Raw genomic sequence first — 27575 nt, 5'->3', positions numbered from 1 at the left:
ATATATTTTAAATGACTAATTAGGTTTCAGATATTCTTTATACTAGAACATAACCCCCCCCCCCCCACGCTAATGCCAGAACCAGGGACTGAACTCGGGGCCTCATGCTTGCTTGGCAGATACTGTATCACTAAAGCCATAGCTCCAGCACCTTTTTGAGCTGGCCAACTTGGACTGTGATCTTCCTACTTGTGCTTGTCAGTGTTATGATGAGAAGTGTGAGCCACTGAGCTCATTGTACTTCCCCACAGCTGGGACATCAGGGATATCACATCCAGCCATTGGTTCAGATTGGGTCTCATTTTTTTTTTTTTTTGGTGGCAATAATGAGGTTTAAACTCTGGGCTTCACATTCATACTCTTGTTTAGCTTTCTCACTCACATGGCACTCTTCCAGTTGAGCCACTACTCTACTCCAGATTTTGTACGTGTGCCAATCCTGGGGCATGAACTCAGGGCCTTAGTGCTATCCTTGAGCTCTTGTATGTTCAAAACTATCACTGTACTACGTGAGCCACAGCTCTACTTTCAGCGTTTTAATGATTAATCAGAGATAAGAGTCTCATACCTTCCTGCCCAGGGCTGGCTTCAAACCAAGATCTTCAGATCTTAGCGTCCTGCCATAGCTAGAATAACAGGTGTCCTGGCTTATAAATACTCTTATAATCTCCACTGACATTACAGAAATGGAGGCACACAAAGGTGAGGTAATTTCCTAAGCCCTAAAGCCAGTATGTAAATTGATTCCCAGGGACCATATTGTTGTCTTTGCCTCTGTATGTAAAGTCTGAATGGTATTCAAATTATCAACTACCTTCAAATTCCTACTAATGTATTTTTAATAGCTTGTTAAAAACTACAGTATTAGTATTTTTATTGTAATTCCAAAAAAGACAAAAGTTGAAAAAATTCTCAATAGGAGATATGTTTGAGAAATACAAACAAATCAGTAATACAAACAAATCAAATACAAACAATAATCAAAATATAACTCTCACTCCAACAACATATAATTTAAAATACTGTTTATCATCTCAGGGGTTCAAATGTACATTACCATGTGCAAAGTTATGAGATGACTTGAAATGTAGAAAACAATTTAACAACTTCAGTTAATGAGCCTATAACAAAGTTATCACAAACAAAGTAATTTACAGGATTTTATTATTCTAAACATGTTATTGTATTGTATTGAAGTCAGGGCCTGTGTGTTGTCCCTTTGTTTTTTTGCTCAAGGTAAGTGGTTCTATCACTTGAGCCACAGCTCTAGTTCTGAATTTATTTATTTATTTATTTTTGCCAATCCTGGGGCTTGAACTCAGGGCCTGGGCATTATCCCTGAGCTGCTGCTTTTTTTTTTTTTTTTTTTTTTTTTTGGCTCAAGGCTAGCACTCTACCACTTGAGCCACAGCACAACTTCCAGCTTTCTTTGAGTATGTGGTACTGAGGAATTGAACCCAGGGCTTCATGAATGCTAGGCAAGCAATCTACCACTAAGCCACCTTCCCAGTCTGAATGTTTATTTTCTGTAATCAAAAGAACAACAATGTGTTACTGGTTTTCTGAAAACTAAGTCTATTGCAAAATTCCTAAGAGACTTTTTCTTACCTGCTTATTTCCTCCAAATTCTTCTACAGAGGTCCAGGCTGAAGGGATTGTGTTCCCTGTCTGTAAGCAGTGAAGACAGAAAAGAATTGAGTCTTTGTATTGATGCCAACCCTATCTTGGATGTGCGTGGAATCCTTGAAAACTTAAAAAAAAACTTTCTGATCAGTACATAGGAAAACAAAGTTAGAGAAAAAGAAACAAGTGGCAAATTGTTATCATTTCTGAAGTTCTGCAAAGACAAACTAGGCGAATGCTCTTTTGATAACTAAATGAAAACTGAGTAAATAAACCATCAGGAAGAGTTTTTATTGTTCAAGGCCAATTAAGTTCACATTAGTATTTCTAAGAAATACTAGCCTTCTAAAATTATTTTTTAATGAGACTGTCCATTTTCAGGGAGGCAGAAAGACAAAGAACCCAGAAAACTTTGGAAATATAAATGTTGTCATGAAGTACAATTACTTTGCATATAAAGTCTCATTTCTTACTTATTTTTAGGAAAAGATGGTCAAACTTTCACTAACTTTAAAAACTACTAACCTAAAAATGTTTCCAACAACTAACCTCATTTAAACATAGATAACTGTGAGCATCCATTTATTTCTTTATATGCCTTAAACTTTTCTGTTTAAGGATATATCCAACTGTTAAGAAACTGAGTAAAAGTATGAGCCAGGCAAAAAGGTCTGATGATCTACAAACTTTGTAGATTTTAAAGTAACACTTTGAAGATATAACTCAGAAATACATTACAATAGCTTCCTTTTTCACACAACAAACTAGACAACATTATTCCCCTGTTTTTAAGCACTAAAAACCAAATAATCTGTCTAAAAGCATTGAGATCAGGCAAGATAGTAACATTATAGGATTGTATAGTTTTTCATATACAATATCTGGCATTTAATCAAAATAGCCAGTCACAGTTACTCATATATAAAAATAAACTACTTAATAGTAAATAGCTGGGTGTGGTTGCACATGCCCATAATCCTAGCACTCAAAAGTCTGAGGCAGAAGGAGGATTGTGAGTCCAAGGCTGGTTTGGTTACACAGTTGAGACCCTATCTTGGAAAAAATAAAACAGTGAATACATAGTAGCAAAATCATTACTGAGTATTATGATAGACAACAAGTAAAGGTAAGCAAGCTGCTATATGAAGGATGAGCAATGCTATGAAAAGCCTACTACTACCAGGTAAGCATGTTAAGTTAGGATGACCAAAACAAGAAGTATACAACCATAGTTAGGTAAAAAAAAAAAAAAATAGGGGCTGGGAAGGTGGCTCAGAGGTAGAGCGCTTGCCTTGCATGCATGAGGCCCTGGGTTCCTCAGCAACACATAAGCAAAAAGAAAAAAGCCGGAAGTGGTGCTGTGGCTCAAGTGGTAGAGTGCTAGCCTTGAGCTGAAGACCTGAGGGACAGCGCCCAGGCCCAGAATTCAGGCCCCACGACCGGAGCCAAAACAAAACAAAACAAAACAAAATAGCATTCTGAGCAGAGTACCTGATAAACTACAAAAGCACTATAGACACCTGAATACACACACGCGCACACGCACACACACACACACATACACACACAAAGTTGAACACACTTGCACTGATAAATTACGTGAACTATGTATTTTTGCTAATATTAACAGGAAACAGTCCAAGAGTACCAAGCAACAGGGGAATCGGGAAATGAAAACTAATTTGTCTACTGATAATTCTTTCTGCCATCTGAATAGGGGAAAAACATCATCTTGCCACTTTGTCACTGATAACTGGCAGTGCTTACCCTATAGTGTTTGAAAATGTATACTTTTCAAATCTATCTGTAAACAAGGTATGTTCACAGAATCTTTTTAACCTAAAACAATTCACTCAGGATCCTGCCCTGTGTTCCAAGTCCAGATATTACCCTGGTGTGGCATGAAGTATGAGCTTGTAGCACTAGTAAAACCCAAACTGTCTTTGAAAAAGAGCTAACATATGGGTAAAAAGCTCATCACATTTTAATTTTTAGAATAGCTTGTTAGTAAGATTTTACAAGTCCATGGTACTAAATGTAACAAAGGCTAGTTTTTCAATGGAATTATGTGGTAAAGATACAAGGATAGGAGTTAGAGTACAGCCTCTCTTCTAACAGGTATCTTGGGGAAATTATTTAATCTACTTACCTATTTCTTCATTTTTTATTGACATATTAGTTATACAGGGGAGGATTTCGTTGTTTTTAACTTCACACATAGCTTATACCAAGTTCCAATCAATTCTATCTTGTTTACTTGTTAAGAAGTGGGAAAACATGGTTAACATTAAAATAATATTATATGTGTATGTATATGTATTATATAAAGGCACTTGGTTTAATACTTAATAAACAGTAAGTACTATTTATTATTACTTATGATTAGAAGCAAAATATAACTTGTAAGTGAATAATTTAACTTATTTAACACTTGTAATTACTCTAAGATAAGGAAGCTGAAGTACAGAAGTAACTTTTTCATATGATGTATCTAACTGTAAATTCATGCTTCCTGCTTTGATCATGTGAACTTGTCAAGCTCACACCAGGGAGTGCTATACCTTCCTACTGCTAGAATGTGAACCCAGAAAGTTGGTAAACTTTTTCTTTGTTGCCTACCTGCTATGATAAATTTACGTAGTGATTTTCCTAAAATACAGTATTACATTGAGTTATTCTAATCACATATTCTCCTAACACCTTGTAGTACTTCAGAGCATTATCAGAACCATAACTGCAATCTCCCTGAGAATGGAAGCTCTATAAGGCAGCAACTGTATCTGATTCACTACAGTGGTCTTTATCCAAACAATACTGCTCAGTACTTGTTGAACAAGCACATTTTAACAAGGATTAACCAGGTAGCTGCCAGGTAACAAACTGAAAATGAAAAGCCTAAAGGGAGTAATAATCGTAAGGAAGTATTCCTATCAGAAGAACAAGGACGCCCAGTTATCACAGATATCTCAGTTTTTCAGAGGACTTCAAAATGGCAAGGGAACTAGCACACAACTACATTTATTCTGGGGCTGACAAGAGAAGTTTTAGTCTTATAAAATTAAAAAAATAATTTGAAATGGAAAGGACAGAAGAAAACTCCATTATTATATAGTAAGGAATAGTTGGCACATATGCCTGTAATCTCAGCAATTGGGAAACTAAGGTAGGAAGACAGTGAGTTAAAGATAAGTGTAGGCTACTGAGTGAGTTGGAGGCCAGACTGAAGAAAGTTTATCACAAAACTCATTGTTAGCCAGGTGCTGGTGGCTCACGCCTGTAATCCTAACTACTCAGGAGGCAGAGATCTGAGGCTCATGGTTCAAAGCCAGCCTGGGCAGGAAAGTCCATGGGACTCTTATCTCCAATAAACCACTAGAAAACCAGAAGTGGCGCTGTGGCTCAAGAGGTAGAGCACTTGCCTTGAGCTGAAGAGCACAGGGACAGTGCCCAAGCCCAGAGTTCAAGCCCCATGACTGACAAAAAAAAAAAAAGCAACAACAACCAAAACAAAACTCATTGTTAAATAATATTTCAGATAAGATAGATCTTAAGACAATGAAATGACTCCCAAGTTCAAATAAAGAGTACTGACACCACTAAGCTACTTTCTGGTCCTTCAAAAAGAGTGAAAAACCCAGCAACCCCCTCCCTAGGCCACATCAGTGAACACAGCAACTCCTTGCTTGTAGCATAAACCGTAATTTTAAAAGCTGAATAGAAAATAAAAATGAGAAGACTTTAAAAAAAAAGGTTTTTAAATTCTGATGCACAAATGAGAGTCACAAACACAACTTTCTCTCTCAAAACAAGAAGTTCTAATTCCTAAGCTTACTAAATAAGGAGAAAGATTAAAAAACAAAGTGAGAAAACTATATTTGTAAGTCCTCCTTTGAACTGAGTACATAAACTACATTTTAATTTAATTTATTTTTAATGATTTTAAAATGAATTATTTGTATATATTCATTTTACAAAATAATGACCTTAAATTCTTTTTTCATGCTTGTATGCTAGCACTGGGGTTTAAACTCAAGGTCTTGTACTTTCACTTGGCTTTTTCTGCTCTAGTCTAGTACTCTACCATTTGAGCTGTACCTCTACTTCTGGCCTTTTTTGCTAGTTAACTGAAGATACAAGTCACATGGATTTTTCTGCCCCAACTGGTTCGAACTAAGATTCTCAGATCTCAGCCTCCTAATTAGGAACACAGGCACGATTCACCAGTAGCCCAGTCTAATTCTTTTCTTCCCCTCATGGTACCAGGATTTGAACTCAGAGCCTCATGCTTGCTCAGCTCTTGCTCTACCATTTTAACCACACGTCCAGCCCTTTTTGCTGGTTGTTTTGGAGAGGGAGTCTTCAAGGACTTTTTTACCTGGGTTTGGTTTCAAAGCAATCTCAGCTTCCTGAGTAACTATAACTAGTATTTCAGGCATAACTACCAGCTGTACCTGGATTTCTCTTAATTGTAACTCAAAAATGAACTTCTAGTGGTCTCATAGCACTATTTCTATATATCATATACCAATGAATCTCTCAGGGGCTTCTTATTGCAGAAACTTAATACACAAAAGTGAAGTTCCTTTAAATTAGTGAACATTGCTCTCTGATTTATTTTTTAATTCCTGGTTAAAAAAATTGTGATCTGATAGTACAGAAAAAATTTTAAACTTACTTTCTAAAGATTCTTGATGGCTCACCTGGAGCCTTATAAATTTTGTGCCTGCAAAATATGAATATTTTAATAAATCTAAAACTACAACTATGACTATCTTTGAACACTAGAATTAACACTAGCAGCAGAACACTAAAACCATCCACATATATGGCTCACATGTCACAAGTTTTACATCCATTTATATCATTGTCTATTAACTAAGCAGACTGGAACATAGGTTGATGAGGCAGTTCAAAACAACTAAGTTAACACACGTTACACACGTAAGTATTTACTGAACAGGCACATTTTAACAAGGATTAACCAGGTGGCTGCCAGTTAACAAAATGAAAATGAAGAGCCTAAGGAATGAATAATATTAAAAGAATAATCAGAATAATCTTGGGGATATTACTTAATCTATGTACTTTAACCTGTTTCCACAAACAAAATAGGATTGTAAGTTTAAAAAGCTAAGAAAGTAGCTCTATTAATAATATCCTCAGATACTTATTTAGTCAAGTGTCAATCCCATGAATTAATTTACATAAAATGATCAAGGTTTACAATTTAAACATGAAAAAGAGTGACATGTCACAGTACATTCACCAAATTATCAGGCAATACAATATAACAAATTGATGTTTTTCTAGACACTGCAGACTTATATAATGAAAAAGCAAGTATGCTTCACCTTGCAAAATCAGCTGCATGAGTGAATCTTACGTATTTTTATTCAGTTGTTCTGCTGTCCAATATAAAGGTATATTTAAATTGATAAAAGTTAATTTTGAGAAAGGCTCAAAATTATCTGAACTCCAATATAAACTGACAGACATAAAACATTTTTTAAAGATAGCTGAGTTCAAGTGCTATCTTCCTGTGGCATGTCTATGCCACATGCTCTTTTTTCTACCGTATTTCTTTTCTAATAAACTTTCCTATCACTCTAATAAATATTTTTTTTTTTGCCAGTCATGGTTCCTGAACTCTGAGCCTGGGCACTGTCCATCAGCTCTTCAGTTCAAGGCTAGTGCTCTACCACTTGAGCCACAGCACCACTTCCAGCTTTTTCTGCTTATGTGGTGCTGAGGAATTGAACCCAGGGCCTTATGCATGCAAGGCAAGCACTCTACCACTGAGCCACCTTCCCAGCCCCATCTAACAAATATTTTAAAGTATTATCTTGGTCTCTATACAAGATATTTAAACATGACATTTCTGAGATAAATTTGAGTCACTGTAACAAATTAAAGCTCTGATATTTTACAGAAGACAGTGAAGTCCCCAAAGAGTGATTCATTTGCCATTCTAAAGGTGGCCACACAGTTTGTTGTTGGCTATAGCCACATAGTTTTTATTCTAGTACTCATTCAATTATGCTGCCTTTCTAACAAGATTGTCTCCATAATACTTATGACCTTTTAGTACAAATATCAGTAAGATGATAATTATGAAGAATACTAGATTATCATTTACGGGGTCTTACAGAGAAAGAAAATTACAAGAGTATAAGTAAATACATTTTCCTAAGGCCTGGTCCCTCTCAGAGGGTCAAAAACACATAGTTGAGTTAATGGAATTTGGTCTTATCATTTGGTCATATAAAAATAAATGTGTATAAAGTGTTGATAGTGATGCCTATTTTTCATTGAGCTAGGTAAATTTGAAAGTGAATTTAGCAAATTATTTCATTCATTAAAATACCAACTTGATATAATATCATAGACTTGTAATTAAAGCCAAAAAGATTACCTTTTATAAAGTATTTCCTTATATTTATAATTTTAAACCCACTACAATATAACCATTATTTTCTATTAAGCTTACATGTCTATGAAAATGTTTCTTAAATTTAGAAAATTTGAGAAGTTTCTCTTCATATCAAAACATTTTATTGATAATTTTAGAAATATCTCTTAATTTGACTTTATTTTTGAACTTCTGTCCATCAATCTGGAAATAGCAAACAACTCGTAAGAGAAAAAGCACACATTGTTTAGATTATAATGTCTTGAAGTATATATTTACTTTCCTGACTATTCCATAACTTTTGAACTCAGGGCCTCACATGTGCTAGGTAGGTATTCTATGCTGGCTCTATGCTGCGCCATGTCTCTAGTTCCTTTTTTCCCCACTGGTTATTTCTCAGATAGGGTCTTACTTCCCATCCTGCAGTAAGCCTGGACCAAGATCCTATTTTTCGCCTCCTGAAGTAGCTGGGATGACAGGCATTGCAGTACTATACCTATCTTCTTCCTTTACAGAGATGACAGTATTGCAGACTTTTCTGCCTAAGTTGACCTGGTACTTCAATCCTTCCAATCTCAACCTTCTACAAAGCTAGGATGACAGGAATGTCACTGTATTATACTATTGGTTGAATTGGTTGAGAAAAGGCCTTGCCCTTGAACCAAGATATTCCACAATCTCAGCTAGGATTACAGTGTGAGCTACTGACACCCAGCTCCTAATTCATAACTTTTAACAAAGTTGCAAGTAGTGGCAGAAATCAAAACCTAACTTAAATGATATTAAGGGAATAATAAGCACAGTAGCTATATTCTATAACCCTCTTCAATGGCTAGAAGAAAAGGCCATTCCAAATCAAACATGAGACTATACAAGTCAGCCACACTGAATACTTAAAGTACAGAAATATTAAAAAGGTAATTATTCATATACACAATGGTCTCCACAAATCAGGACAGATTAATCTAGAAAAATTACTTGCTCAGAGGAAAAAGCAAATACAGAAAACATAATGGACTAAAAAAACTACAAAACTAATGAAAGTTTAAGCAATGTCTCCATCTTTTCCATCTAAGTAATTCTTAAGATCAGAGTGAAATTATCAAAGAAAATACTCCCTGAATTGTCTAACATGGACTCTAACAAACTAAGATTCCCCTCAAGATTTACAATTTAGAACAGGTAGGAGCTGTACTCTCCTCTTGTTCTCCCAAAATAACTGATAACCTATGTATAGAATTTGAGTACCTAACTTCATTAGATACAGATTCAAAACAAAACACGTTTTGCTATCAAATGCAAAAGAAAGCACACAAGCTATCCAAAAAAGATTTGTCTTTAATTAACATTTCATCAGTTTTGGCCACAACAATAGGATATTAACCAAACCTTTGTAACACAAAGGTTCTCATCCTCAAAGAGATTAGGTGGTCAAAAAAATCTTCCAAGCAAGGGACTGGTTGCTCATGCTTGTAATCCTAGCTACTCAGGAGACTGAGTAGCTGAGGACTGAGACCTGAGGATCGCGGTTCAAAGCCAGCAGGGGCAAGAACGTCAGTGAGACTCTTATCTACAAATAAAACCAGCAGAAAACCAGAAGTGGTGTTGTGGTTCAAGAGCGTTAGCCTTGAGCTGAAGAGCTGAGGGACAGCACATAGGCCCAAAGATCAAGCCCCATGACCAACAAAACAAAACAAAAAATCTTACACACAGAAACAAGAGAGGCCTCGCCTACAATGATTTTGCTATTATTTAGTAAGATAAAATCGAATCAAGACACATAAAGATAACTAATTTGCTCCACTCTGTATTCATCAGGACTTGTTTTTCGAAGATAGTCTGACTCCCCAGAACTTTCCTTTAACTCCTTGATTTGGCCTAATCTACTACTACATGGGAAAGAATCATCCAGGAAAGCCATAAAAATACTGAAAGACCCAGATTCGAAAGGGAGTCAAACTTTTAGAATAAAGCTTATTCATACTGGTAAGTCTAACATACCACAAACAGATGTAAAACTACAAAACAGAAAATATTTTAAAAGTAATACTAAATGATCCAAGATGACTCCATAGTTCAAACATGTTTTAGAACTCAGCTATCCTACGTCCTGAATCTTCATTCTACCCATCCCAAACTCAATGATCTCAAGAAGGTGAGGCTGGAAGATTACATGTGCAAGACCAGCTTGGGATATATTATGAAATTATTATACATACACAAAAAAACTGCATATAGAAGTTCCTGCTCAACTATCAATTCCCAATGACATTATTCTTTGACATTACAAAGATGGAGATAGTCTAATTTTGAGGTATAGGATTTTGATTTTGGCATTAACCCCAGTTTTCAGCCTTCCATTATGGGGATTTTGCCTAAAATGGACTTCCCTTCAAATGGCAGTATGTGCGCAGACATGTGTGTGTGCGCTCCCCCACACACATATCTGATTAAAATTTTTTGAGTATTATGGTAAAAACATTAAGTAGTCACCACAAATGGAACTACCCAATTTCCAATACTCATTTATCCTCCAAAAGCTGTATCTTCTTTTTTTTTCATAAAAAATGCCAGTGATGGTCATTTAAATTTATAAAGAGCAACTTAAGAAAGATTTTAATTGGTATATAGTAGTTGTACAACAGGGTGGAGATTCACGTGCATGAAAAAGGCACCAAATTGAAAGGATTCATCTGAAAATATCTAGGTATTTTTTTAATTACTACATCCAAAGAAATATCTTAAGAATAGTTCAATGCCTTATCTGGAAGATTAGATTTCTCAGATCCTTTAATAGAGCCAAAGGATAACTTAATATGTAAGGAACTGTCTATAAGACAACCTAGGAACCACTAGCAAGTCATCAAGAGCTCAGAAAAATGCAATGTTCAAAACATTATACAAGATAAAAGTAATATGCTACTTCTCCCCCTCCAGGAACACATCACTACAATCATGTGGTCTGAATTGTAAACTACCACAAGAAACCCTATAACCTTTACAGAAGGGAAGATGAATCTGAAAAAGCATCAACCCTCTCAAAGTGTTTAATTAGAGGTTCCAATGTTGTTAGACAAGAAAAAATTAACTAGAACACTGCTACAATACTCAATCTATTTGTAATGCATCATGTAGGCTCCTATGTGTCTAGTCCTTTCACAGCCTCTGAAGATTACACATTTGTTTCCAGATCAAAGTTTTTTAAATCCTTGACCTCTGGCTTGTCTGCTTCTCTGAATTTTTCCCTATTCCCCAATAGCCTAGATACACTTTCTGCCTCTAACTCAATAGCCTTCGTTTAGTCTAGAGTAAAGTACAATAAAGGTTTTGGTTACTCTCCCTAGTCAGGCTTCAGACCTAGTATATATAACCTAAATAGACTCTAGGAATTAATCTAAGTTTTTTTACACTTATGTACTGCTACATTTTATTGGCTCTTCTCCCTGATGATGAGTAGGGACTTAAAAAATACATAAAATAGAAATCATTGAAATTTTTATTAAAGAGGCTTTGATTCAAGGTTGATAAACATCTTGCACTAAGAATTTAATGTTTAAAGCTAATTTTATCCCCCAATTAACCAAAATCCAATTGAGTTTTCTTAGGAATCTACAGATCAGTAGTGGTCAACTATGGTTAGCACTTAAATTAAAAGCATCCTAATGAGGAAGCTAAAAGCTGAAGAAAAACCTCTAGCTCCATATAAACTTTCATCTTCTTTATGGGATAATCAGATAAGCAAACCATATCTACATTAAAATCTGCTATGAAATAGACCAGGCCTATTATGTTGTAAGATCTCAGATCTTTAAATTTGAAATAAAATGCTTCAGAATTATTATTGAAGGTTGGACATACGTACATTTCTCAACAATTACCTATATTCTACTCAGAAAAATTGTGTCCTTTTTTCTCTAAGTACTGCACATAAGTATTTGCACATAACTACTTTACCTTTTATTCAGAATCTCTATATTAAAACAAAAATGGAAGGCTTCTATCATACCTAAGAATTAACTTCAATAAGAGTTAACTTCTCTATTACCTCCAAACTATTAATGGGGAACTTACTGAAATTTTTCTTGGAAGAAGAATCTATCTTCAGCCTAAACACTGTGATGAGATCTCCAGTTCAGTATCCCCTTAAACACCACGGGAATGGCTTTGATAGATGAGTTACACACGTGTAAAAATTATTCTCCAGCCAGGCGCTGGTGACTCATGCCTGTAATCTTAGCTACTCTGGAGGCTGAGATCTGAGGATCACGGTTCAAAGCCAGTCTGGGCAGGAAAGTCTGTGAGACTCTTATCTCCAATAAACCACTAGAAAACCAGAAGTGGTGCTGTGGCTCAAGTGGTAGAGTGCTCGCCTTGATCTGAAGAGCTGAGGGATAGCGCCCAGGCCCAGAGTTCAAGCCCCACGACTGACAAAAGAAAAAAAATTATTCTCCCTTTGACAGTATTTCTCCTTTTCAATTACTTTTTTCAAACACACGAGAATATCAACTTTAAATAAATATAAATTTAAATAAATATGAGTAGTATAATTCTGCTGCAACCATGTTAAGAATCAGGGATAGGCTACCATAATAGATAAATGAAGTGTTCAAAATAAATTTTTACCAAGGCCAAATATTTGATTGGCAGGTTTATGTGCCCAAAGTGCTTCTGAATTATCTCTCTAATATCTAGATTTATTTTAAAAGTATGAACTTAAAAAAAGAATGGTTATGAACATATCTAGTGATGTTTTTTGTCTTTCATGAGTAGTAATGACTAATCTCCAGATTAGTAAGCATAATGCTTTGTCTACAAATTCCTCTGATCATATGAACTCCCTGCCACTTCATCCAAAAGGTCATTGAAGTTTTGGTTTACAAAACAAATCCTGTAACTTATACAGAAATTATCAAATAAGGATCTGTCATTAGAAAAACAATGAAGAAAAAGCAAGGTCTAAACTCTACAGGAAATCAAAACTGAATTTTCCTCACTAATGCTAAAAAAAAATAAAAATAAATATAAATGTAAGTTGGATACCAGTGACTCATGCCTATAGTTCTACCTTCTTGGGAGATTGGGATTGGAAGGATCAGTTTGAGGCCAGCCCAGGTATGTACACATGAGACCCTTTCTCAATCAATAGCTGGGTATAGTGACACTTGCTTGTCATACCAGCTATGCTGAAGGCTGAGACTCGAGAGGATCAAGGTTCAAGGCCAGTCCATGCTAAAAACAAATCAAAGTAGTCACAAGTCCCTATCTCAACAGAAGCTGAGTATGGTGCTATGCACTTGTCAACCTAGCTATGACAGGAAGCCTGAAATAGGCTGATCACAGTACAGGCCCAAACACATGCAAAAAGCAAGACCCTATCTCAAAACAATTAATGACAAAAAAAGGCAACAGGTATGGCTCAGCAGAACACCTGCCTTGTAAGCAAGAGGCCCAGAGTTCAAAACACAAGTACTAGAAAAAAAAAGTATACAGTAGACAAGTTTCAATAATTTTTCATAAACTCCTATGATTGAAATAAAATTCATTACATACTTACCATTAATGTTAAGAGTTCAAAATAATGATTTTTTTGATGATAATATTAGGGCTTGCACTCGGGGCATGAGTACTGTCCCTGAGCTATTTTGCTCAAGGCTAGTGCTCTACCACTTGAGCCACAGACCCACTTCTGGCTTTCTGTATTTCAGTGGAGATAAAGAGTCTCAAGGACTTCCTGTCCTGTCTGGCTTTGAAGCATGATTTTCAGATCTGCCTCCTGAGTAGCTAGGATTACAGGCATGAGCTACCAGCGCCCAACAATAAATGAAATTTCAATCCATAATACTTTCTAATTTTACATTCTACAATATTAAAAGTATTTTTAAACTTACCCAAATGAAGTAATGTAAACTGGGCAGCCAGTTCCTTTGCGTCTTCTAACGTGGTGCAGAGTTTGTCTGGCATGAAGTAACTCTGGGATCCATTTGCAATAGCAGGAATAACTATTTTATACACCAAGAGTACTTTCCCATCCTGACTGGTTGTTGAATATAAGTAATATTCTGGTGGTGCCCAATTATTTTTGTTGCAGTAATAATCCAAATGCATTACTGCAGAATTAAAGTGATTGGACTTTAAAGAATACATACTAATTGGAGTAAGCTTTGTTCCAGGAAAAAACGGGTAAGTGCATCTTTCAATTTCAGGGGGGCTTGGGCTATGCTGACCATTGAGACGAGTGGGAAGAGTTGGTGGCTTGCCTAGAGTTTTTGGGTGGCTCTCTTCTTTGTTAGCATATACAATCAGGTTTTCAGAATTGGGGCTAATCTGACCATTAAGGTGCTGTCGCCAAGTGTTCTCTTTATTAACTGGTTTTGCCAGTGTTACCTCAATACTTGCTCCATCAATACATTTTCCATTCATAACAGACATTGCAGCTACTGCATCTTCTCGGTTGAAAAAGTGAACAAAAGCATAATCTCTAAGTTTCTTTACTCTTTCAACTGCACCAGGCTTGAATTTATTGAATTCAGCTTTAATTGTTTCTTCGGTAGTAGAGATCATTAAATTTCTTACATAGAGAACTTTAACTCTCTGCATGGTTTCCTCATCAACTTCTTTCTCTGGATCAGCCCAATCTACTTGAATGGTATGGCCCCATAGTTGAAATGTTCCTATAAAAGAGATTAATTTGAAGACAATTAAAAGTTTGAAAATGTAAAATTGTTTATCCAAAGAAGCAGAAACTCACGAATATATATTTGTTTCCAACTCACCAAAAAGTTTTCAAAAACTTAACAATTCTAATTAGAACTTACAGTGAAATTTATAGTCAATATGACACATATTACCTTAAAGCACAAGCTTTAAAATTAGACCACTATTATGAGAAGTAATGCATTTTTACTGAATAATAACAGCTCAATTAAAGTATGTTGGTTTAATAATTGGCAAATTGGCATAAGTATGACTTATGTTTATGGAAGCAACATCTTATCTTTTGGAATCATCTACTTCCTTACTAAAACAAGTCTTTATTCCTCATCTATGTTGATATAATAATGATATGAAATGTACAGGTCTTTATTCCATATTTAAAAGACTTTAAATGATTAGGTTACCTGGAATTAGTTTCCTCCTTGCCATAGCAGCAGCTCTGTGAGATTCATATTCAACAAATGCAAAACCACGATTTTTGGTTTTATCAGTTGCACTTGGATAAACAATGACATCTACAACTCCTTCTGTAACTTTCTTCATTTCATCCAAAATTTCTTCTTTTTTCTTTTCCTTGGGAATAGCTCCAATAAACAATCTACAATTATCCAAGCTTACACACACACCAATAAACTTCCCTGGTCGAATCTCATAATTATTAAGAATTCTAATGGCTAATTGAGCCTCTTCCTTTGTTGTGTACATCACAAAAGCATAACCTCGATTTTCACCACTAAATTCCATCATAAGTCTAAACTCATATATCTTCCCAGCTCTTTCAAATACAGGAACTAACTCATCTTCATACATATCACGAGGTATTTTTCCTACAAAAACCTCACAGCCTCTAGGTGGAGGTGGACCTTCCCAACCTGAAAGACAAAAATAAATTTTTAAAACTCTAATATATATATATATATATATATACATATATATACATATATTACTGAATCACATATTCTTTCAACATATTTTCTATGTGACGTACTAGTCTAGCTATCGGGGATACCACAGTGAACAAAATAAAGTCCCTTTCTTCATAAAGCTTATCTCAATGAAGAAGAGAGACAGTGAGTGAGCAGTAGGTGGTTATGAAGAAAAAGCCAGTTTTATATTCAATAAAGTAGTCACATAAATCTTGAGCTAAATGGGAGAACAACTCTCTCAAAGAATTAGGATTAAGGTAAACGATAGAGGCTCACGCCTATAATCCTAGATACTCAGGAGACTAAGATCCGAGGACCATGGTTTGAAGCCAACCAGGGAAGGAAAGTTCATTATACTCTTAATCTCCAATAAACTACCAAAAAAGCCAGAATGGAGCTGTGGCTCAAGTGTTAGAGCACTAATCTTTTTTTTTTTTTTCAGCACATGGTAATTATTACAGGTTAAAGAACATTTGGTTGCAGAGCGTGGAATCAGAATGCCCTTGTCACATTCTTCCATCTTTGCTCTGGAGACAAGCAGGTAGCTCTTTTACTTTTAAGAGAACTGATAATTCTAGAGGAAGATGCAGAATAACAAAAATAAACACAAGAATGTCTGTCATGTGTGAGGTGGGCTCCTTTTAGACCCCAGCAATACAGTGAGAAGTAGAGAGGCCTCTGCTCTCCTGCTTGTGTGGAAAAGACATGAGAAAATACATCCATATTAAGAAATGGTAGAGCACTAATCTTTAGCATAAGAAGCTCTGGGACAGCACTCAGGCCCTGAGTTCAAGCCCCAGCACCAGCTTGCCTACACATACACGAATTAGGTTTAAAAGCAAGACAAGCTTTATGCAAAGACCTGAGTGAAATGAGGAATACTCTGTGAAGATTACCTGTAAGAAGGCCATTTAGGAAGACAAGGCAAGAGTTTTATAAATCAGAACAAAATAGAGTGAGGAGGCTATATGGCTAAAGTGTACCTGAGGATGGGCAAAATAATTAAGTTAATACAGTCCTTGAGGCAAGCAGACGCTGAGTTTTAAGTGTAAGACAGTTAACTGGACTAGAAGAGAGCAAGGCAAGCAGTGACATTGTTCAAAAACAATGTACTCTTCACCTGATTTATTTAACAGTAACCTCTCTGAACATCACCTTTACAGTAACAATTTTAAAAATTATTCAATATCTCAAATAAAGAAAGTTAACTGGAGGGTTTCAGACTTCAAAGAACTACACTGGATATTGGTCTGAGCCTGTTTTTCTTGTATAAATACTACATCACTACTCATTGCTCTTGCAAATTTCTCCCCTATGACTAATCTTATAAATCTAGCAGTACAGTTTTTCTCACTGCCCTACTTGACTTCTTTGTAATTTCAACCTCTTTCTGCTTCTTAAAGTAGTAAACAACATGGATGAAAGCATGTGGGTAAAACAAGCCTAACTTTTACAATCTCTCACTCCTCAAAATGATTGCTGGGGTGTTAAAGCAGTTAGAAGGTAAGAGCTGAATTTGTGGGCTGATAACTAATCTAAGTAATTACCATAAATGTATGACTTAAAAGAATATAAAATTCATACCTGGAGGAGGACCACCAAATTTCCTTTGCCCATTTTCTTGAACCATGTTATATCCAGTCTTCTCCATCAAAGCCAGCAACGCTGCTTCATTCTGGGTCCCACTTCTAACTTTACTGCACCCATTTGTTCCTTCTATATTTTCTTCGTTCATGGTTGCAGTTCCTAAAACAAAAGTAAGTAACGGTGCATATTTATAACAAGAACTTAAAAACATTTCTTTGGATTGCAGGAACCATCTTGGGCAGAACAGTCTATGAAACTCTATCTCTAATTAACTAGAAAAATGCTGGACTGGAGAAGACATGGCTTGAGTGGTAGAACCCTAACCCTGAGCAAGAAACCAGAGGGAGAATCTGAGGTCCTGAGTTCAAACCCTGGCACAAGAAAAAGACAAAAAAAGCCTTGTCAAATCACTTTACAACTCTGACCTTTCTCTGCTTATTTCAATAAAAGAGATACTATTTCATCTCTTTTTATTATTTTTAGATTCTTCTCAAACACTTTAAAAAAAACACAGAGCCAAAAGAGTGAGAGGCCCCTGAGTTCAAGTCAGTGCCAATAACAGTTTAAAATGCAATATTTATACATCATTATATTTGATTTCTATTCAACCCTCTCCCCTTTTATCCTTTCCTTTTTGTTAACATTAAACTCTATTCTAAGCAACCATTTAACCAGTCACCGACTGGAATTCCACCCAGAAAAACTAATTTAATTGATTTCCATAGCTGTTGAGGACAAATCTGCACTGCTAAGTTTGTTTAAACCAAAGAGGTCTTTCTGCAGCAGCAGTGGTAACTACAGACAGGAACACCACGGATTACTGCTCAGAAAACTCTGCAACCACAACTAATGGAACTTCAGAGCAACAAGCCCTACCTGATAGGTACTAACACCTCTATTATGACTCCAGCAGTCCACACAAACTGATGAAATTGAAGGTAATTTATAAAGACATTAACTTCATAACCCTTCCTCAAACTGACATGTTTCTTACCAACAAAAATTACACCATCAAGGCCAGGCCCCAGTGGCTCACGCCTGTACTCCTAGCTACTCAGGAGGCTGAGATCTGAGGATCGCAGTTCGAAGCCAGCCAGGGCAGGAAAGTCTGTGAGACTCTTCAATAAAAACCACTAGAAAACCGGAAGTGGCACTGTGAAGTGAGAGTGCACACCTTGAGCTGAAGAGCTGAGGGACAGCACCCAAGCCCAGAGTTCAAGCCCCACGACCGACCAAAAAAATAATAATAATTACACCATCAGAAAAAAATGGCCTAATTTCACTTCAATAATTCATACTGCGTGTCATATTCAATAATACAATACGTTCAAATTTTAATAATCGGGCTGTATTATAATTCTTGGCAATTATCTCCAAATCCAATAAATCTCTGTTGAAATTTAGCATTTAAGGCTGCACCTTAGTATGGCACCGGTGGCTCATGCATAATCCTTGTTACTCAGGAGGCTGAAATCTAAGCTTCAAAACCAGCCAAGACAGAAAAATTCCCCAGTCTTATCTCTAATTTACTAGCAAAAAGCAGACTGGAGATGTGTCTCTAGAACACCAGCCTTAAGAGAAAAGACAAGACTTCGGGACAAAGGTGTCTCAAGTGGTAGAACACCAGCCTTGAACAGACAGCCTTAAGAGAGCGCCCAGGCCGAGTTCAAGCACTTCACACACACACACACACACACACACACACACACACACACACACACACACACACACACACACACACACACACACACACACACACACACACACGCAAAGCAGAAAATGTTCACTAGTATAACAACACTGGCAGTGACTCCGTCTTTAACAGTGAATAGTTGCAAACAATTATTAAAATAGTAATTCTGCAATGAATACAGACCCTAGAAACGTACCTATTGGGTTACAGCTCATACAGAAAATCTATTTATTCGTTTTTGGTGCCCCTCCAGAAGCTTGCACTCAGGGCTGGGCACTATCCACAAGCTGGTTGTGCTCAAGATTAGCTCTCTGTCCTTTGAAACAAAGCTCCACTTCGGGCGCTCTTTCCTTTCTTTCTCTCCTTCCTTCATCAGGGATAAATAAGTCTGACAGACTTTGCTGCTCAGACTGGCTTCAAGCCGGTCATCCTCAGCTCTCAGCCCCCCCCCCCCCCCCCCCGAGTAACTAGGGAGCCCAGCTGGAAATTTACCTCGTAAAGGCTGCACATTAAAGCCTAGGAAAAATACACTGGGACTCTTGAAAAGGTTTCCGTCCTACACATAAGCGAACTTCTACAGATGCCGCGAATCACAGGGGCTTTCCGTCTACCTAGACGTGCAGCACTCAACCAGAGGAGAAGCGGGTGCGTGGGGCGCTGCGGGAGAAGGGCCAACCCCGGGACGGCCGCGCCCCGCACGGGCTTCTGAGTCGCCGCCCGAGCGCACGGCAACGCGGCTTCAACGCCAGGCCTACGCCCGGGAGTCTGGGCGGGCCCCCCTCCCCATTCGTGTTCGTCCCCGCACCCCGAAACGAACACGTCCCAGCCACCCCTAGCTACCAAGAGCCGGCAAGGAGGCAGCGGCCCCGGGCGGCCCGAGGGGACGCTCCGGCCCCCCCACCGCACCCCACCCCGCCCCTCAAGCCCCGACGCCCACCCCGAGGGCCCGGGCAGCCACCGCGGAGGAAGTTCGAGGCCGCTCCCCGTTAGAACTCGAGGAAGCCCCGCGCCGCGACCTGCCTTCTCACCCCGGGTCTAGACGTCGAGGGTGGACGCGGCCAGGCTGCCGGGCGGACGCGCAACGGCCGCCGGGCGGAGGCAGCGAGGACGGGTGCGGGGAGGGCGCGGGCGGCGAGGGGCGAGGGGCGGCCGGAAGAGGGGCGGCGGCGGCGGGCGGAAACCAGGCGGAGGGGGAGGCTGCGCCTCGGCGGAAGGATGGCGGGGGTCGCCGACGGCGCAGCACGAGGGAGGGAGGGAGGGAGGGAGGGAGGGAGGGAGGGAGGGCGAGCGGAAGGGGAGGTGGGCCCGGACGACGCTCCCACCCGCCCGCTCGACGGGGCTGAGGCTCACGGACGCCGCCCTCGTGGTCGCGGGGACCGCACTACCCCGCTGCCCTCCGTGCGGCCGGGAGGCCGGGCCGCCAGCCGTTAGTAGCGGTTTGGAAGGCGCCCCGCGGACCCCATCTCCTCCTCACCCCGTCGGGTCTTCAAGGGCTGGGCCTAAATCCTAGAGACCAACGACCACAAACCGCCGCCACCGCCGTGGAGACCAGTCTGTGCGAGAGGGGGGCGGGAGTGCCGCCGGGGGGAGGGGGAGTAAGCGGAGGGGGAGGGGACCCTCCGGGGGCGGGGCGCGCGCCACTCCACGCGCCTCGGCCACCTCCCACAGGCTTCTCGTGCGCGGCCTAGATGGTCCCACGTGCAGTGGAGACTTGGCCAATCAGCGGCTAGGCTCCACCCCCCCAAGGGCGTGGCTAAAGTGTTAACGTCGAGAGAAGTTGTGGGAGGGGTGGGGAGAGGTTTGGATTGACAGGCTCTTTAGCCAATTGGAGCGAGAAGATCCAACTTTTTTAAGTTTTCGCGTGTGGGTGATTGGATAGGGAGTGATGCGAAGTGAAGGTCCTGCACACTTTAAGACGTCTAAAGACAAGCTGTAAATTGAGTTTATGCATTCTTGCAGGCTGGGGGGCGGGGACGGTGTCAGTAATTAGAAACATTGTGAAAGGTCTTTTAAGTCTAAAATGGCTTGACACAAAACAATCATACATCCTAACTGGACCTTTTAATAAGAGCTGGGGTAGGGAGTGGTAATTTATAAAGCTTGAGATGGAGCCATCATCAAAAAAAGAAAGGGAGGGGGAGTCCTCTTTAAAATCAAGATGGCTAGGACTTAATGATGTTAACACAGAACACTTTCATGTGCTAAGGCTACTCCCATGGGATTTTAATCGTCTAGTGTTCAAAATATTTTGGTAAAAATAATAGGCCCACTTTACAGACGGAGAAAATGAAGTTCAGCGAGCTTAAGCACAGGTGATTGGCCTCCGTTTCACTCTGAAAGCTGCAGACATAAGCATTCTGACATAGGGTCGCAAAGTTGTGTGGAAACAAGTGGAACACGGCAGAAGTGCACATAGGATGCTCTAAAATAGTCTGAAACTCTTGTGGAACTTGACACATGGCTTAAGCGGTAGACCTCCTACCTACCATGAGCTCTGAATTCAAACACGAGTATGACCAACAAAACAAAACCTCTCTGCCCTTAGATAGTGGGGAGTATTCTCATTTTATATAGGTCATATAGGCCATGTGTACATTAAGCAACTAGAAAGCCTAAGCTTAACTGATAGGTCATCTTACCACTTTGGCTTTTTGAAGGTTAGTTGTTAATAAGTTCTACTGCATAGTTGTTAATAAGTTCTACTGCATAGGTCAGTGGCTCAAATCAGTAATCAGCTACCAGAGAGGAAGAGATCCTGAGAATCAAGGTTCAAGGCCAGCTGTGAGCTTAAAAATAAATCATTTCAACCAACAAGCTGGGGATGGTTCATCTGTAATCCCAGCTGTAGGGAGGCATATATAAAAGGATCCGGGGCAGAGACTAGCCCAGAGACACCCTATCTAAAGAGCAACTGAAAAATAAAAAAGGGAGCTGGGCACCAGTGGCTCACACCTGTAATCCTAGCTACTCAGGAGGCTGAGATCTGAGGATCATGGTTCAAAGCCAGCCCGAGCTGCCCGTTGGACTGTTATCTCCAATAAAACACCAAAAAACCGGTGGCACTTGGCTCAAGTGGAAGAGCACTGGCCTTGAGCTGAAGAGCTGAGGAACTGTGCCCAGGCCCCAGAGTTCAAGCCCCACAACTGACCTAAAAATAAATAATAGAACATAAAAAAGAGCTGGAGGCAAGTGGTAGAGCAAAGACTCTGAGTTCAACCCCTTCTCTCCCCCTTCAAAATAACAAAACACACTGAAACAGCAAGGATATTTGTTGCATTGTGTTACTGTTTGTCACTACTCTAATTCTCTGGGAAAAGATTCTGCACAGTCTTGGTTTTCATGCTGATACCTTCTCCTCAATCACAAGTAATTAATTTTATTTATTTTTGTTAGTCATAAGGTTGAACTCAGGGCCTGGGTGCTGTCCCTGAGCATATTTGCTCTACTGCTTTGAGCCACAGCTCCACTTTGGTTTTCAGGTGGTTAAGAGTTTCACAGACTTTCCTGCCAGGGATTGCTTTGAACTGCAATCCTCAGATCTCAGCTTCCAGAGTAGCTAGCATTACAGGCATGGGCCATCAGTGCCTGGTTCAAGTAGTTAATTTTAAAGTAAAACTAGCCTAAATGATATTAAAACATTATTTAGAAGACTTGCTGTAGGATCCTTAAAGAGTCACTAGATGGTGATATTTCCCTTGAGGCATAAAAGTTCCTGGAAGTAGAAGGGTTATTGAACCCTTCTAATTTTGGTCAATACCCTTACCTCAGTATAATACCCCCAGTATTATAAAGAGGAAGGGAAAGCACAGAAAGGGTGGGTCCAAAATATGAACCAATTAAGCAATGATACTCACTAGACACTATGTTGGAAATAAACTATACAATTTGGGGGGTGGGGGGGCGGACGACTGAAAAAGAATGAGGGAAGGGGTTTCACTGTTCAAAAGGCAATTTACTCATTTCCTGACTTAATGTAACTATAACCCCTCTGTGTATCATCTTTACAATAAATTTTTATTTTTAAAAATAAAGGAAACCAAATAAGCCATGATTTCCTAATAATCATTAGGGGAGCCAGGCTTTAGATGAGATAGTGCTAAAGATCCTTCTCATATTTATAGGTTGTCTCCTTTGATCAGATTCCTTCTAAAGTTGTTTTTTTTTTAAAGTTCACTAGTAGGTGTAGTTGTCCAATGCTGTGATAGCATTTCACTATGATTTGCAAGTTCTTAGAAAAAGGTCTTAAGCACTTTTGCCAACTAAGATTCCTGTTCAGGAATAGATTCCAGGTTAGGATTTGTTGTAAATGAAGAGGAAACAGATGAGCAATGGAGAGGCGTTTCTGGCGGAAAAGAAGCCAAGAGTCAGAGATACTTGATGGTGAAGGAGAAAACAGAGGGGAACTCTGAAAACCACAGAAAAGGACATGACACTATGACAAGGGTAGAAGGGGTTAATTTTAAAAACCAAAGAAACGTGCAAGATTTAGATGACTAAAAAAGTCTGGGTGCATGTAAACGTTCCTTCCCCTTATGAAATGCACTTTTTAGATTATCTAGAATTTAGCTTCAGGGTTGGAGATGTGACTCAAGTGGTAGAGCATTTCCTAGCATACATAGGCCCTTTGTTTAAAAAAAAAAGTAATAGATTCATTTTATCTATATCTGTAGAACACAAACCTCCAAAAGTGAAGAGAAGAAAACAAGTGGGAAATCCTTATAAATGTTTTAACATCCAGCTTGAGCCTGACGAAAGAAATAAAAGATGAGCAGGGTGCCTGTGGCTCATGCCTGCAATCCTAGCAATTCAGAAGGCTGAAGTCTGAGGATCATGGTTTGAAGCCAGCCACGGCAGGAAGGTCTGTGAGAATCTTATCTTCAGTTAACATCCCAAAAGCAAGTAGAGCTGTGGCTCAAGTGGTAGAGTGCAGCCTTGAGGAAAAAATTAGAGGAATAAAGGGGAGGAAATGCAGTCATACTATTCAATGCATATTATGTGAAACTAGGAAAATTGGAAGAGTTGGGGTATGGGGAATGAGGGAAAATGATGAAAGAGGTGATATTGATCAAGATGCATTTTCTTTTTTTTTTTTGTCGGTCGTGGGGCTTGAACTCTGGGCCTGGGCGCTGTCCCTTAGCTCTTCAGCTCAAGGCGAGCGCTCTACCACTTGAGCTACAGCGCCACTTCCGGTTTCTTGGTGGTTTATTGGAGATAGGAGTCTCATGGTCTCTCCTTCCCGGGCTGGCTTTGAACCGAGATCCTCAGATCTCAGCCTCCTGAGTAGCTAGGATTACAGGCGTGAGCCACCAGCGCCCAGCTAAGATGCATTTTCTTTACACGCTAATTAGTTAAGTGATAGCTGCTTTGAACAATTATTTAAAAATAACAAAAATGTAACATTTTTTAAAAAGCTAAGGGACAGTGCCCCAGCTCCAGGTTCAAGCCTCAATACCAGCAAAGGAAAAACAAAAACAAACATTTGTAAGAGATAGCATGTAGCTAGGTGGAAGAGCACTCACCTAACCTAGGATATCATGGCTTCTGTTGACTTTTTTTTTTTTACTTCAGTGTCAAAGCCCTGCCAGTGGACTTTGAAGGAACAAAATTTTATCATACAAGTTCCTCCCCAAACTTTCCAATGATTGTGCTACTTTGCTACATCCGGGCTGCTGGGGTCTCCCCCGCCAAACACTTTCAGTAATCCCTGGCCTCAAATTTTTAATGATTCCTTTTAGATCTTTTGGTATCTTCATGAAGTAAATACAGACACACACACACAAAAAACCTTCCTTGTAAATTTTTTTTTATTATCTTTTAAGTACTTATACAAAAGTGTTTCAGTTCAACATGTCTATTTATGCATATAATGCATGCTCACCAATGTCACCCTTACCTCATTATCTGCCATCTTTCCCAACCCCACTCTTGACTTTTCTTGATAATTCTAAAACGATACAGGTTCCACAATATAAATGAACATCACCCCTCAAATTTATCCAGAAGAACTTTTGTCTTTTACTGTCATTGTTCAAACCAGCCTTGCCTCTTCTTTCATGGCCCTATGCTTGCAAATAAAGTTGAGCAGAAGAAGTGAATGGGCTATCATTGGAAACTGGCTCTTGTTACCATCTTCTGTAATTCTTTTGACTTATCCCAGTCATACAACTAAGATGCCCTAGAAGACTAAGTGGCAGGCATCAGGACCATGGGATGAGGCTAGTCATAGATTTTGTTTCATTTAAACCTTTGTGGTGGCATACTTCCCTCAAAGCAAGTTGCTTTGTGAATAGTTCACTATGGAATATACAATGTTCACAGCAGCATCCAAAGGACTGCTAAGCACGAACAGTATCTAGGGTGTAACTCTGGTGGATTCTGCCTTAGCCTGATGTAAAGTGAAAATACCAGTTACATCTCACAGCAGTTTCTCACTGCATCCTCGAATGGTGGGAAGTTGCCTTGGTCTCTTTCTCCTCCGATAAGGACACTAATCCCATGAAGTTGACTCCATATTATCTTTTAATGTAATTACCCCCCCCAAAAGATGCTACCTCCAAATTCCACGGCAGTTAGATATTGAACATGTGATAGGAGTACATAAACATTCAGTCTATGACCATACACTAAGTACATTAAAGCCAGCCATCAGTTTGTCTGCTTAAACTTCATATTACAGGGACAGAGATAAACTCATTTTGCCATTTCTCTTGAGATCTGAAGATCTTAAGAACTTTTACTGACCTTTAAATGTATAGCCAAAAAAAAAAAAAATCACAGGTAAAGACTATACAAATAAACATGTTCCCTTTTCATACCAGCTGACCACTGGCTAAATACAGCAGTATGGTCTTGGAAAGAAATGAGTGACTTTCTTTATTTGGCTGGCCACCAACATGGCAGTGCTTATAATGCAGCATTTGAAGTAAAATTCCACATTCTGAGTGGTAACATGTAGGAAGCCATAGGAGGAACAGTTCTAGGCTCTGTGGGAAGAAATAGCCACAGCAAAATCTAGAATCTGTAGGAAGACACAGTTGTGAGCAGAACAGGGGGGATACTCAATGAGTCCTGTGCTCCCCAATTCTGCAAATATCCTTAAATAAGTCCTCACTCAAAATACATTTCTCCACAACCTAATTCCTCCCCTATTTTCCATGTGTCTCATAAACTTGCACATTCCTCCTATCAACAGATGCATTTGAAGTCTGGGAAATGCTTTCTACCTATCCAGCATCATTGGGTCATGAGTTGTTCTTCCCCAAAGGAAGGATGAGTTCCTTGTGACAGGATAGGCACCTTTCTCGCAACACAAGTGATGGTTCTTAGTGACTCCTGTGACTCCACTGTAAGAAGGGCTCTCACATGACTCTGTTGACTTGCACTGTGAGCTGGGGATGGCTCAGAAACAGGAAGTCTTTTTCATCATCAGTACACAGTTACCATTTTTTTTGTTCTCCAAATGTTTTTTTTTTTCCCTTTTTACTCCCTCTGAATTATAGAACTATTTTTAGAATCTATTTGCATGTCATTCTTTGTCACTAAGCAGAACAACAACTGGACTAAAATTCTGTGATTTTTTTTTTTCTGGGTCCGGTCATGGGGCCTGAACTCTGGGCCTGGGCGCTGTCCCTCAGCTCTTCAGCTCAAGGCTAGCGCTCTACCACTTGAGCCACAGCGCCACTTCCGGCTTTTTTTCTTTTTGCTTATGTGGTGCTGGGGAATCGAACCCAGGACCTCAGGCATGCAAGGCAAGCGCTCTACCACTGAGCCACCTTCCCAGCCCCAACTGGACTAAAATTCTAACAAGTTCACCTTCATAGGGCCCTGAATAGAACTAATAGTGCATGCAAGAAATGAATAATGCATCCTTTGGGAGGCTGCTGGTCCAATCTCTGGGAAACCTGGGGTAGCTCTTTGATTAGTACAGAGGAAGAAATCTGAAGCTAAATAAATGCTGAACCTGGCTATCAGGCACTTTAGCCCCTCCATTCTGCATTGCAAATACAGTTGGGGTTTAAAGGTTCAGCCAGTAACTTCTGGCACTTAAACCCCATTCCCATGCTATCCATCCCCAGAGTACACTGCTAGCTGCTTTTTAGCACTATAAGCTAGGTATAGAGTCAGCAGAATAGCTCTGATTGGTTGTTGCTGCTTTACCTTGTAGAATGGAGAAGGGATTTTTTGCTTATTGGAATATTCCTACATAAAGAGGTATAACACAGGCATATCAGTCTGAAATATCCATAGCAAGTTTAGTTTCAAACATATAGAAGTTTCATAAATCATAAAGGAACCATGGAGACATAATATTCCTTAGGCTACCATCGTCCAAAAGGTATGACTTTTATGCACCTCAAATCCAAAGACAACAGAGACCAATGTGAACAATTGATTTTATTCAAAATTCATGCACTTCAGATACAAAATTTATACTGACAAATCAGGGCTAGGTAAAACACTCTAAACACATTATAGAAAACAGGTTGCCGGGCGCTGGTGGCTCACGCCTGTAATCCTAGCTACTCAGGAGGCTGAGATCTGAGGATCGCGGTTCAAAACCAGCCCGGGCAGGAGAGACCATGAGACTCCTATCTCCAATAAACCACCAGAAAACCGGAAGTGG

The 27575-nt window shown here is 39.2% G+C and overlaps 1 protein-coding gene across 14 annotated transcripts in view; it reads right to left on the bottom strand.

Annotated features, from left to right (window-relative positions):
* The window catches only part of Rbm46 (RNA binding motif protein 46), a 30411-nt gene extending 9890 nt beyond the window's left edge, over positions 1-20521 (bottom strand). For 5 of the 14 annotated variants that reach the window (XR_011371845.1, XM_070022019.1, XM_070022018.1 and 2 more), the window contains exons 1-5: positions 19149-19215; positions 17257-17418; positions 15151-15618; positions 13921-14703; positions 1609-1668 (exon numbers count right to left, since the gene is read on the bottom strand). Coding sequence is in view for 13 of the 14 variants with exons in the window: in XM_070022019.1 (XP_069878120.1) it covers positions 1613-1668; positions 13921-14703; positions 15151-15618; positions 17257-17418; positions 19149-19167 (1488 nt within the window). In the remaining variant the exon portion in view is untranslated. Of the gene's footprint in view, positions 1-1507; positions 1527-1606; positions 1669-13920; positions 14704-15150; positions 15619-17256; positions 17419-19148; positions 19216-19444; positions 19511-19889; positions 19919-19980; positions 20131-20426 lie in introns of those variants that run through there. The other 9 variants (XM_070022022.1, XM_070022010.1, XM_070022016.1 and 6 more) reach the window with 7 other exon arrangements.
* Between the last annotated feature and the right edge of the window lie 7054 nt (positions 20522-27575).

This window comes from Dipodomys merriami, unplaced genomic scaffold, assembly GCF_024711535.1.
Source record: "Dipodomys merriami isolate MVZ:Mamm:240054 unplaced genomic scaffold, mDipMer1.0.p SCAF_15, whole genome shotgun sequence".
Taxonomy (NCBI): domain Eukaryota; kingdom Metazoa; phylum Chordata; class Mammalia; order Rodentia; family Heteromyidae; genus Dipodomys; species Dipodomys merriami.
This window is presented reverse-complemented; position numbering and strand designations above follow the sequence as displayed.